Source organism: Lepidothrix coronata, unplaced genomic scaffold (assembly GCF_001604755.1).
Source record: "Lepidothrix coronata isolate B3197 unplaced genomic scaffold, Lepidothrix_coronata-1.0 Scaffold86, whole genome shotgun sequence".
Classification (NCBI taxonomy): domain Eukaryota; kingdom Metazoa; phylum Chordata; class Aves; order Passeriformes; family Pipridae; genus Lepidothrix; species Lepidothrix coronata.
Genome location: NW_016690266.1, coordinates 505,815 through 519,606, shown reverse-complemented (window position 1 = coordinate 519,606; position 13,792 = coordinate 505,815). Strand labels below are relative to the sequence as shown.

Below are 13,792 nucleotides of genomic sequence, written 5' to 3'. Positions count from 1 at the left end.
TTTAAATGGCCATGCCATTATTAATTCCTTTCATAATATCTGCAGGATACTAATCAGCACAAATAAACCACCACTTCACTTTTCAAGACAGAGCTAGTTACTTGTTAATCCTCTTCAGAAGATGAGTGGGGCCACAAGTCTGTTCATTGCCTGGACTCGCACTCACATTGACTGAAAATGTGCCAGTTCCTTTGGCAGGAACAAAAGGAATGGAATGAAAATTGCCCTGAAAAAGCAGTTGCCAAAATGTTTTATTGCATGGTCTGTGATGAAGACTGGATGGAAACAAACAAACAAAACCCCCTTTTACTACTATTGTACCATCCTTTACTGCATAAATAATAGAGCAGAGAAGATTTAACAGCATAAGAGGCTGTTAGAGACATACCTGGGTTTGGAAACACATGCACATATTATTAAGTTGGTCCTTTAGAGCTCTGTAGGTAAAAGTTGTATGGTCTATCAGAATTTTGTGGTGAGATATTTATATCAAATAATAAACCAGGACATTGTGGCCTCACCAACTGCTGGAAGGACAAAGTTATTGAGAACAAAGGGATTTATCTCTAGGTCACAGATAACAAAAGGTTGCTTTCCCTCCTGTTGCATCCCATCGGGAGAAGGCTGCCAAGAAGTTTTACTGGTATTGATTCCTGAGTTCCTTCTTCATTAATTTTTGGGGGCAATACAACCATAATTAGAACCTGTACTCACTATCACTTATGGCTGGTAAGGTCACATTATCCTTCTAAGCTCAGAGAACTTACAGCAGTAATACCTTGAAAATGTAAACATATAAATGACAAACATTAAGTGCATCTCATGACTTGATCAATTTACCAAAGGGGTTGTGAAAATTTTCTAGGATGCTTTGAATTGTAATGTTTTAATTAGTGATCTGTCAGGGGTAGCTATTTACAGGCTAAATCTGCTCAGATGGCACACAGAGCATGTGATGTATTTCTGCAGGGTGCTGTGGCTGAAGTCATCTGGTAGTAAATATAATCCTGACTTAATTTTTCTTTTTCCTTAGCAATTGTTTATGTATAAATCTCTTGTTTTACAAGTATTATTATAAACAAAGCATAAAAGGAGATATATAGTCTGATTTCTTCTGTCTTTGAAACAAACTATGACACGTTGGAAAACTACAGAATGGTGGAGAACTCTTCATTGCCTTGAAGTGATCAAATGATCAAAACAACTGAGTATGCATGTGCATGTGGCGGGGGGGGGTGTGGGATGTACAGACCTAATCCTCTAAAATCTGGTGTGAGAGCTAAATGAAACACGAACTGCCTCAAGTACCCTAGCATTCTTCTGCAAATGAACGACATAGATCACATGTATCACATGAAGTGTTCAGCATTCTCAGATAGTGTATGGAGACAGATAGACATTGTCAGGACACTTTTCCATACAAATTATGTCGGAATCATGCCCTGATCTGTTTTCTCTGCCAGTAAAAGCCAGACACGTTACAAGTTAAAGTGCTTGGTTATGAAGAGAGGCAGCCTTTCCTCTGCAATACTCTGCAGTCTCCCACAACAATGGCAGCTGGTAAATGTAATGTTATCAGAATGGCCACATGGCCTTTTTATCCATCACCAGAGGCAGATAACCACGCAAGGGAACCAAAACTATGTCCATTAATGTATCTGGGCATGAAGCCAACAGAAGGCAAATCCCCAAATTTAGAGAAATCAGATGAACCTGACACTAGTCCAGCCTGATCTTTTCAGTAACCAAGAGGATTTCAGACAGCGCTACAGCTGATAAGGCAACAGTCCTAGCTCTCTTAGTACCCTTACCCTCTTGTTTGTTAGTGTCATCTTGCTGTTTGCCACTGGTCTTCATCTGGCATGACGGGCCTGTTCCATTTTGCCATGCAGAGCCACCACAGCTACCTCAGCACTGTGTACATAGCCAAGAAACCCCCCCCACAGTACCTCTACATCCACCTATTTTTCAGCTCTTCCTTTACAGGCAGCCAACACAACCAAAGTGAAGCAAGAAGAAAGTAGCACCAGCCATGACCATGGGACAATTATGTGAGTCTGTGGAGAAACAGGCTGCCTGTGCCAGGCTGTGTGTTGTATGTATGTACGGAAATGACAGAAAGAACCGAGAATTTCTGTGAGAAGCCATAAGGCCTGTAGAATGAGAGTAGCACTTTGACTATTCTGCCATGAAAGTGTGTTAAAATACCAAGTTCAAGGTTTGCCCAGACCATTTCAATAATGCATCTAATGGGTCTCCATTTTCCCTCTATTTTAACAGGTATGCTTCAGGCTTTACAACTTCTCTTGAATGAGTTTCTTATAAAGTAGAGAATTCAGATGAAATTCTTGCCCATATGAAACAAATGGGATGGGGGAGGCAATGAGGTGGAGAACAGCCTTACAAACTTATTTCACCTCTTTCTAAGGCTGCATGGTAACATCTGCTCGTGGTACAACCCTTATCCTACTCTTGCTGTTTCAGAGTGTTGATGTTCATGGGGGCAAAGGGAACATATTAGATGCATGGAGAGATGCATGCAGAGGCTGGCAGGATAAATCAGAATCTAACAGTGCAAAGCAGTGGAAATTTGAGCCTACACGAGAGCAATTTCAAATCTCAACAGTGATGGAAATGGTGTTAATTTGCTGGTAAATTGTCTGCAGAAGGGGAAGACCCAGAGCAGAGAGAGGCAAAAGGGAAAAGGTAACAAAAATTGAAGAATCTGCAGCAATTACAAAATACCAGTGTGAATGCCAAAGGGATTTTTTTTTCCTTGCCTGCAGGACAGAATCTCATCACCTCTTCCCACAGCTGTGTTCTAAAAGGATCAAACACTGTAGCTCTTCCCTATCTGAAACCCTAGAACTTCAAAAAAGCAACTGAAGCAATGAAGTATTTTACACACTTTGCAACCCAACATTTTTATAATGATCCTAAATACTTTTAGTGTTAAAAGAGTTCCTTGTCAGTTCCTGCCTGTGTAGAGCCTCATAACAGCTCACAAATTGTCTTAACTGCTATTGCTTTTGTGTGAATGGTGCTCTACTTCCTGTAAAGGCTGCAAATGCAGTTTCACACCATTTATTTTCTTTCCTTCTTTAAAACACTGTATATTCATTACTCATTGTCCTTAGCACTCCATTATTTACCTTGGTTCACATGTGCAAATGGATGTCATTGTATTAATACACAGATATAATAGCAAACAGTCTTGTAAAATGTCTGATGGTGTGAAGTAATGGTTATTTCTAATGATATTTTATAGCATAACATTTCTTACATTAATATTGTAACCTGGCAATCCATAGTGTTTACACTGGTTTTTTTTTCTACAGCACAACATGTATTTTGATTGTGCTGTGACTGTAAGGATTTTGTGCAGTTCAAACTAAAACCCAGCTAGAATCAGAAGTATTACCTTGACAGTGTGAAACTATCTGAGAACACAGCCCTGACCTGCCATTAGTACATACAGCATGGAGTCTGGCCTTGCAAACGGTGCAGAGTACACCAGGAATTATATGAATGAGCCCTGTTTAACACATCTTAACCCTTAAATCCAGTCCAAATGGCACACACTTGGCCTACATAAAGCCTTCATCCAGCTAATTAGTTTTGGAAGCCCTCTATGTGAACACTTGATATTGATGCCCAAATACTTGATCCCTCTGGCAAGACTAACTAGAGTAGCTAGATGAGGAATTATTGATCTCTCAGGATCCATAAGAATCTCTTCTTGGAGATGTGTCTTTCCCAAAAGCTATTAATAGCTATTAATAGCAGACTGAAAGGATGCAAAATAATATTTGAGTCTGTATTAAGAATGTGCAAAACAACAAAACCTGTCCCTATTCACATCCACTTTTAAAACAAGATTGACACAGAACAGGTGACATGAAGAGAAAGGTATAGATGAACAAGTGAGGGAGTGAAAGTTCTGACAGAGAGATCATCTTTCACCAGAATTTTTACTGTACTAGCCAACAGCTGGAGAGGGTGAGCCACGGGACATCCTGACAGGGAAGACTGCATCTCTGAGAACACAGTTAATTTTGAGCTGGGTGGAAAGGGGAGTATCTTCCTTAGAGAAACTACACTGTATCATTACCTGTCTAGAAGACAGCAAATTCTAATAAACTCTAAGCTCTCCTGTCACGATTTGTTCTCCCACATATTTTCATTTTAGACTTGAACCAGGAAGAACTCAGTTAAGGTTATTAAATTTTGACAAGTCAAGAAATTATTACAGATAAATGCTGCATATCTTTAGTGAAAACATACAGGTAGAGAGCTTCATCTGCCAACTGATGGGCATTTAACAAAATAAGCATAATAGGAATTGCACGACAAATATACAGGTGTTTATTTTCAAAGCCCTCATCAACATCCTTAGATATCTTCCTCCTCCTCACGGAATCTACAATTCATATTTCACATTTAGCTGATAATTTCATTTATGAGTTACAAAGCATTTATCTTGAATAGTACAGATGTTTAGTGAACAGAATGATTCATCTCTTCCTCTCTACTTTCTAAGTAGGACAAAGAGATGCCTCCAGTGTGTGCTAGGATGGAAAGACGTCTGTCATTAAGTTGTTGCTTCCCAGATAATAACTACCCATTAAGAGAAAAATTTGGAAAGACTGCTGCCAACAGAACTCACACAGAGTATTGCTCTCTAAAGCAATGGTGCTCCAGTGACTCTTATTGCTTCTTTGTTTTCCTCTCACCAAAAGTCACAGTACATACAAAAGACCTGTTCCTTCTGAAACCCAGTGACACAGCCTCATTGCCTTGTATATGTGGAGAGTAAAAGTCGGAATGGGTTTTATGAATGAATCTCATAAACACTTCTACTGAATTCAGAAGATATAAGAGAGAAAGTTTTGGTTTGGAAAGAGTGAAAAAAAAGTGTAAATCACCCTAGGGAATGAAGAATATCTAAGATAATATGGATTCTTATTGACCTTATATACCACAAGTAGAAAAATCACAAAACCATCAAAATTTACTACCCTTGATTTTTGAGATTGTAACCCTAAAACTTATTAACTTTGTATAGTTTGCTGAAAGTATTCTAACATGCTCTATTTAATATATAGCTTATGAATTTCATTACCATGCAGCATGTTTGCTGACATATAATGAAAGCACAGTTGCTTAAATTAAGCATTCACTACATTCAGTCCCAGTGTTAGTTATATATATACGGCATGAATATTTTTGTGGGGTTAGAGGAAAAAATAGGCAGGTAGAAATAATGGCAAACTTTTCAAAACTGCCAAAGAAATGGTCATACATATTTGCAAAGGACATCTACAGCTGCAGTTGTGCTGGTGCACTCCAATTGTGCCACTAACAAGACCCCAGATTTGCATGTTGAATAAAAGTTGCCTGTCCCCTCTCCTTGTTGGTTCATGTCTGTTTTGCTTGTGACAATTTTGTTGCTCTGTCTCTGCCTCATTTTTCACTTGGAGGAAGGCAATGACATAAAGAACCCCAGGGACATTAGAATGCTCCATAAACATGATTACAGCATTCAGGCTCTTCATTTAAGCAAGTACCATATTGCCACCAACATCTGCTTCGGGCTGTAATGGGGCCCATTAACAAACCACACCATCCTGAATGAGCAGGGCCCTGTAACATCTGTTGGTTGTCCTTGCATATTAGGCAGCTACAAACATGGCATCTCACACCTACTGTCACTTATCCATTCATATGGATTCCTCTGGGAGAGAAAAGTTATTCACCTGGAGCCTAAGTTCTCAGAGGTGAGCCTGTACCCTATACACTGTACCTCTGTGAGATGGGATCGGAACATTGGGGTGTGAAGTTCATTGGAGCCAGCAAACTCATAGCAGAGGAACATCTAAAGATCATCTAAACACCACCACTAAAATGTCTATGTTGTTTCCTCACAGGAAAGTGAAATACACCACAGTTCAATGGCTTTTTACACTTGAAATTCTTTTTTTTTATTAAACTTTCTCAGAAACAGTAGAGCACCTACAGCTAATTGCTCACTTGTGAAAAACTGAACACTGAAAATAGTGTCACATTTCTTATGGGGAATGGACTGATCAATAATCAATGGACTGACTGATGATTGGCAATGTGAAACAGAGACGTACTGAAAGGTGAATTAGGATTTTAGCATACATAGACCTGCCTGTGAAATCTTGGTTATGGGAATAGCCTCTAGACGAGTCACCAATCTTTATGGGCTGAAAAGAAATGGTCGTTTTTTATCTCTTTTAGTAGTGATATTACCTGTTGAACATCCTGCTGGAACACACAGAGCTGCAGCCTTTGATGTAGCCGGACCTTTCTGTGTTGCCAGATGCTTTCTAGGCGCCGTTGGTGATGCAGGACTTCATGTACCACATCCAACACCTGGTGAACAGCCTTGGAGTAGTTTGCAGTAGCAGTGAGGGATTCAGAATTCCCAGGGCTCAGGGGACGCTGTAGAACATCCAGCAAGGCTTTTCCATCCTGGCTCACCTGAGTGAAGAAATAGGTCTACTTCACTGCACTGATACTTAAACATTCAGTAGCCGACAGAGAACATTCTAGCTCATTCTTTTTCCCCTGTGTGTTTTCCTTATTTAAGTCAAAAAGGAAGAAAGACCTCATCACATCTCTTTTTGACTTGTAGTTACACATTCAGCACTTGCCTTTGCTTCCTAGTGAGCCTGCTGTGTCACTCAGCAGGAGCGGAGGTACTGCACTGCTGGGACTGCACGCACACATCCCAAGGCTATGTTACATTCTGACACTCGGGCACTGAAAATCTTTGACATATCCTGGCTAGTGACAGGTGGCATTTGCAATAGCAGGCCTATTTCTGTGAGGAGGTGGCATTTTAAGAAAACCACAGATGGCAGAGTCATTCATATTCTGTATGATAAAGGAGAGTCCTTTCTTCGAAGGATTACTAAGTATGTCTATACGTTGAGAAGTGTGACATTCCATTCTGTATTTCATTTATTTTCATTTAGTGGCAGTGAAAAATAAATTAGTATATGACAGTGATTCTTTTCTTCCCCAGGAATAGCTCAGAGGAACCTATGGTCTCCATTTTCAAAGGACTACAGTTGGCTAGCTAATGCAAAGCCAGCCACATGTAACCTTTTTTGAGAATATTAAAATACATTTACAGATGCAAAGGCATTTGGGAATTTAAAAAAAAAGAATGACAGATTTTTTTATGCAAGAATTTTTTCCTGGAACATTCCTGGAGCATTTTCATATTGCAGGAGCAATATGAAAAATGGAACCATAAAAACCAAATTGCTATTAAAAAGTGTGTGCATGCACTGGTTCTCTAGAAATGGCTTTTTGAAATATTTTTCAGTTGCAGGTTACAAAATTAAAATATTTTTTTCAACAGAAATGGTCAATGAGGACGCTCTTGGAATCCCTCTCTTTTCCTGGTTCAATTTTTTCTTTTCCCTCTAAAACAAACTGCAATGAAAATGACAAGATTTTCTGAAAAGTGTTCTTATTTCTATGCAATCACAATTACCAATCTTGCCAGGGAATAGATTAATGAATGTTTTTCATCTAGTTTAAATTTTGAACATTATCAGTCGAAGTTAAAACACATCTTAAGGATTGCCAAGTCTCATTTGTTTCTGTATTATAAGTTGCTTGTTCAAATGTAGCAAATATTCTTAAATACCCAAACTTTTTGGGTATTTTTTGGCAAGTCATGCCACATCCCAGTCTGTTGCAGCACTGTGTATCTGGTGCATTTTCAGAGAAATCAAGAGACCCTTTGAGATTTATACTGGCAAAAACTGGAGTCAAATCTCATCATATTTATGACTGTTGGGTGGGCTTAGGCAAATCCTTGTAGATTTTTTTAAATATTCAAGGCAATTTGAAATAAGATCCAGAAATAACTGGCCAGTCCATAGGGAGTGGCTTTCCCTACTAAATTCAGTTGCTGCTGAAGATCAGCTGGAACAATTTTCACATGCTGGTGCCTTCTGGGGTCACAGAGGGAACAGCAATAGTGGATAGTGGTGATATGAGGGAGGACTTTAGGAGGAAACACTGAGGCACAGGTGTTACCTCAGCAAGATTATGGATATGGTATTATCTGATACTCAGGAAGAAGCAGCTTCTAGACAGGCAAAGAGAAAAGGCATAGTACATCCTATTTTATCTGTGGGAAGACAATCAGCAGCAACTTAATCACTGGGAACAGGAAACCAAGGCTATGGACACATTTGGGTGCAGCTTATTAGAAACTCCCTCTCTGCACTGGCTAAAATTCACTGTCTATGTTCACTATGCTCCTGTTACTGGGCTCTGGGATTACAGTTGGTCTGAATCAGTCCCTGGGTGGTGTATAGTCCCTGCTATAGTATAGTCCCTGCTGATTTACACTAATAGCAATCACAGCAGAATTGGGACTAACAATGCAGGTTCAAAAGTTTGCCCTGACTGCAGAGAATGCATAGAAAATATGACGGACATGCTTTACTCAGGACAACTTTCCTGGAAAGTTTGTGCCATAATATAGATCTATTAATACCTACAGCTTCTGCATTGTCTTATACTCCTTTCTCTTCTACAGGATGTAGGCTTTGATCTCTTGCATGGCAATTTGTTTCTGCTATTTAAAAAGCCTCAGAGACTACAAGTTATGATTTTTCCCTGATGGGCATAGCCTTCCAGTTATTCTCTGCACAGCCAGAGATAAAAACCAGACTTTAAGGGCTTCTGTTGTCCTGCCAATAATCATTAATACAAATTGGAGGCTACAAGAAGTGCTCCAGTGCTCTCCAATTTACATGCCTGTCCTGTTATACCAGACTAAATATACAGCAAGGAGCACGGTGACCATGAGGTAACCAGTGGTACTCAGTATTCACAAGGATTACATACATATTCCAGGGTTTCATATCTTCTGCAGCTCTGAAGTTCTTTGGCTTAAAAACTTTATTTTCCAAAAGTATTTTTGTTGTGAATATTACTGCATTCCCAATCAATAAGTTCAGAAGGTTTGTGCTCTCAGAGTTCTCCAATTGAACACATTTCAGAAAGGAAGGGAGCAGCTTCACAAATCGAGAAGCTACCTACTGTGCTCTTGCAGTCATTTCCTTCTCCTTATAACTGCAAAAATAAATCAACAAATCTCTTTTCATGTGAATCTTTTTTAATTTTTCAAGGACTGTGCAAGGAGACAAGCACTAACAACCCAGCTTAGTCACATCACTTCACTTACATCTCACTAATGACGTACTGTTAAGCATTGCAAAAGTCTTAGGCTGAATGGAGACCATATGACTTGAAGTCCCAGTAAGGTGTAAGTGCCAGTGTTGCATTTGTCAAAGCAAACTTGATACTTTCTCACTTATTTTGAAAAGTATAGAATTGCTGCTGGACTTCATGGGAAAATTTAGTTCATTACCTGACACGACACACATATACACTCCTGTCATCTGGTGATATTCCTGCATTTTGGCTTCATGGTAGGAGAAGGATAGGCAGAATGCAAAAGTTATGTGACCTTAGGTGAAGCAAAAAATAGATTTTATTGGGCTAGTGGAATAATCTCCATGGATGCCCTATACATAACTAGGGAATAAGTTAAAATCTGCAGATATTCCATAAAGAGGGTAAGAAAGAGTTCCAGAGCCTTGCAAGTGGCTGGACTAATAGTGCCATCTGTGAAACAGTTACGATTGGCACTGGGGAAAAAAAATGGGGTGTAGAGTGAATATATCATGCCTTTAGGAACAGAGAGTGAAGAGCAGTTATGGCACAGTGAAGATGCTCTTACCATCAACCATAACTGGAGAAAGCCTTTCTTTCCCTCCTAACCTTATCTTTACCCCAGTAGAGGTCTGCAGTAGATTTTGTCTCCTCAGTAGATTTTGTCTCCTCATCCACAAGAAACACTGGTGGAGCAACATAAATACACCCTGGCTACAGAAATCAAGAGATCTCCTTGCAAGAGGGAAAGCTGCCAAAGGCATACACCTTGTGTGCCTCTCCTCCCTCCAGCCCTGCTCTACCCAAAAGAAAAGCAAGGCCACAACTAAGTTCTTCAAAGGAAGAAGGCCTGTTCTGCCAGCAGCTTGGTTTAGTGCAGGAGATTTCTTAGATGTGGATTGCATGCCACGTCCATGATCTCCACCTCCACTAGTTCCGAGCTTCACTCAATCTTAATAAAGGAAATAAGGCAAATAATTATGACTACAATTATGGCAAGATGGATAAAAAGAGTCTTCCTAAGATTCTTTGGATGGCTCTTAGGTTACTGAAGTGAATTTGAACTGCTTTGTTATACTCTGTAAGAGAACATAATAGGCCCATAACATACTAAATGTTAGCTAGTATCCTATTAAATATCCATATTAAATGGTTATTTCAAGGAATGATTACTCTTATTTCAAATCTTTCAGAATTATAGAAATAGAAACAGAAATTTTCAGTGACTGCAGGAAAATAGAAACAGGGGTTTTCAATGACAATGAAAAGGAAAGAAAATGCTACAGTTTTCATCCTACCATAGAGAGCTCTGAGGGAAGAGACATTGTTTTCTATGAGAAGGGGCATTATATAGACTGGAGAATAGGCATGTGGATAGGAGGCAGGACTCCTAAGACTTTTCACCTTACCACATATCTGTGGGAAAAAGGATGAACATTTCTGAAATGAAAGACTATAACCTTTCTGGCAATTCTACATACCATTTAAAAATTTACTTATTAGTAAAATAGTATAGAGATGTTTTAAACAGCTGTGCTCGTGATTAATTATAGCTTTCTGAGGAAGCATCAGCAAAAGCAATATGGATGTTAACAGTTGCTTTTGGTAAAGAGTTTTAAACAAATTTTGATTTCACAAAATCTAAGATTGGAGCTTATAAAGAAAATGCCAGTTTCAAACATTATTATTTTTTATTTAATCCCAATATGACATAGTTTTTCGAAATATTTTTAAATGCAACCTAAAAAACTTAGTTTCACCTGACTGGGCATTTGTATGAAATTCATAGTTGCAACTAGAGGTCAACAAGACTGTTCTGTCTTTGCTCACACAATCCACTGTTCCCAAGAAGCCTAAGGACTGAATAAGGAAGCACCCTTTGCCACTGCAACCCAGACTTGCTCATTCTAATTGACTAACTCTCAAATTCTTGCAGGCATTTGGGAAAGAAGAGGTTTGTATCTAACATTCCTTATATTCATCATCAAAGTATCTGCACAACTGCACTGTGTATGTGTGAGTGCCAACCACCAAGCCTAGAAGAGCAAACCAGTTTCTCTTCTGTTTTATACTATAGATTCTTACAAGGCCACGATGACCAGAACAAGGGCTGGGCATGTGGCATGCTATATTCTGTTATGCAGTCTTCACTTGGTGACTTACTAAGTATAGCAAACACTGCCACAGTCCTCTAGTCCAGTTTAGAAAACTGCAAGGAGCAAAATCCCTTCATAGCCAGAAAGACAGTCAAGCATAACACAATACAGGGAAATGAGAAATGCAAATAAACCCAAGTGTTCAGGTAATTTGAGGTTTACTTTCCAACAAACCTGAGTCCTGGACACATGTTTAACAGAATACAACAGATAACACATATGGATTCCTACCGCCAGGGTAATTTGCAGGTTGGCCCATGTTTGGGATGAACATCTAGACTAGTTTCATTCCTAAAAGGATTCTCCTAGATGCCAGGAAGGTCCTGGAGCCCTTCTGCAAAATGACATGGACTAAACACAGACCCTGGACTGCACAGTCAAAGGCACTGAATGTTGACTGTCAGTAGCTTTTATTTCATGCTGCAGCCTGAATGGGGGAAAAAGCAAGTAAAGAACTTCATGTGGATTGTGGATTTTTTTGACAAAATGCCAGAGAATTTGCCTTAGCATTCGTGCCACCCTCTTTTAAAGGAAAAAAAAATCACATACCTATTTAGGTTGGAAGTATTTTACAACAGTATATACAAATACATCTGACATGGTGCTTAGGGACAGGATTTAGTAGTGGACTTGGTAGTGTTAGTCCAGCAGTTGGACTCATGATTTTAAGGATCTTTTCCAGTCTAAATGACTCTAGATTCTGTCTAAAGCACAGTCTTTTGCAACATTCATTGCACTTAGGACCTTACATGTCTTCGATGTTGTATATTAAAGGAAAAAGCCTTTGGCATGCTCTGTGACATCAGCATACCCTTGCTAGAGCCTGGACTCATGCACAGGAGGAAAGCAAAAGTAGTAAAGTTGCTGGTGACTTAAAAGGGTTCCCAGTTCAGCAAAGGCAGTGAAATGGCTCTTCTTTGGGTGCTAACATTGGTTCTAGATTTTATTTCTGTATGGGGTTTGTCCCTCAGATTTGTCCTTTTGTTCTGTCCTTACAAGCAGATTGCTGGGAGTCACCTACTACAGCCTGGGATTAGGTCTGACTCCATCTTTGAAAGAGTTGCAGAAATGGAAACCAGAACCTACCTCATTTAGCAAAGCTATGCTCCTAAATGCAGTCAGATGTCTGTTATCACTTAACAGATACTCACATTTTCTCTGGGAAGCACATACCTCTGTGTAGGCCTGTGTTACTTGCTCATAGAGGGTCTGGTGGTGGTGGATGGCCAGTTCCAGGTCTTGCATTTCCGAGGGCAGGCCTCCGTCACTGCACATTTTGCACCAGGCATCCACACCTGAAAGGAACTGAATTCCAGGAACCATGAGCAACAGTGACACAGAACAGCATCTCGTCAACATCAGAAAACTTCGTAGAGTGCCACCTATGTCTGCAGCAACAACTGAGAAAAACATAACAATTAAAGAGTCCTTTTGGGCACCTTGGAACGGCGCATACCTGTCACCTTCTCAGTACTTGAGGGACACCTAGATCCAAAGGCATGTTTTTTGTTTCTTCTGGATTAAAAACAAATGCTTGTTTAACCAGGTTCAGCAAACACCCCTTCTAAAAGTCTTCGCATACCATGCAGGGAGGCCACAATACTGCAATCCAAAAAGGGAGGCTGCAGCACGTTTAGAAAAAACCATCAACGTGAAGCACAAAAGGACACAGTGACAGCTCCAGCTGTTTCTGGCATTGTCTCATCTGTCAGTCTTCCCTCAGTCATTTACCTGTCCTGAACACTACTCATTTGAGCAACAGAAAACTCCCATTAAAATCACTTCCCACATTCGTTTCAGTGAAAGATGGACAGTCTGTATTAAAGGAGTTCCCAATCCTGGTCCAGCTCAGTGGGATTGCTAATAGGATACCAAGGCTTTAACCCCCTGGGTCTCACATGTTCTTCTGGCCCAGATCAGCAGTGCTCAGATACCATTACCATCTGATGACTGCTAGGCAGCCAGTGGGCAGATATCCATGAAAAGGAAGAAAAAGAAAAAAGGCAATGCCATTGCAATTGATATGGTTTAGCACCTTGGTTGGAAGCCTTAACAGCCAGCCAGAAACTGAACACTCTGGGGAGCAAAGGGGTGGAAAAAAATATGTTTTCGCTCTTAAAGGCCTCCAGAGTAGTGCTGATGCACTTTGGCAGAACAAATTGGGGAAGCTCTCCTGTGTGCTGCCTGTTCTGCAAAAGAAAAGAGGAATTTAGTCTCTAAGGTTCCCACCCTGTTTTTCTTTTAAGCAGGGCTTAGTTCAATGACACAGCACACATGTTCATATTTTGCCCATACTAACTGTCTTATGCCACCTCATTACTTCTCATTAATGTTTTCTCTTCCTCCATTTTTCTGTTAAACCAGCCTGCCATACTTTGGGCTATTTATAAAAGAGAACAGCTAAT

General features: G+C 39.9%; 1 protein-coding gene across 14 annotated transcripts in view; it reads right to left on the bottom strand.

The window, feature by feature from the left end:
- Positions 1-13,792, bottom strand: part of KALRN (kalirin, RhoGEF kinase) — a 515,157-nt gene that overhangs the window by 257,439 nt on the left and 243,926 nt on the right. For all 14 annotated transcript variants that reach the window (XR_001875782.1, XR_001875783.1, XM_017820865.1 and 11 more), the window contains exons 8-9: positions 12,561-12,692; positions 6,277-6,507 (exon numbers count right to left, since the gene is read on the bottom strand). Coding sequence is in view for 12 of the 14 variants with exons in the window: in XM_017820865.1 (XP_017676354.1) it covers positions 6,277-6,507; positions 12,561-12,692 (363 nt within the window). In the remaining 2 variants the exon portion in view is untranslated. The remainder of the gene's footprint in view (positions 1-6,276; positions 6,508-12,560; positions 12,693-13,792) is intronic.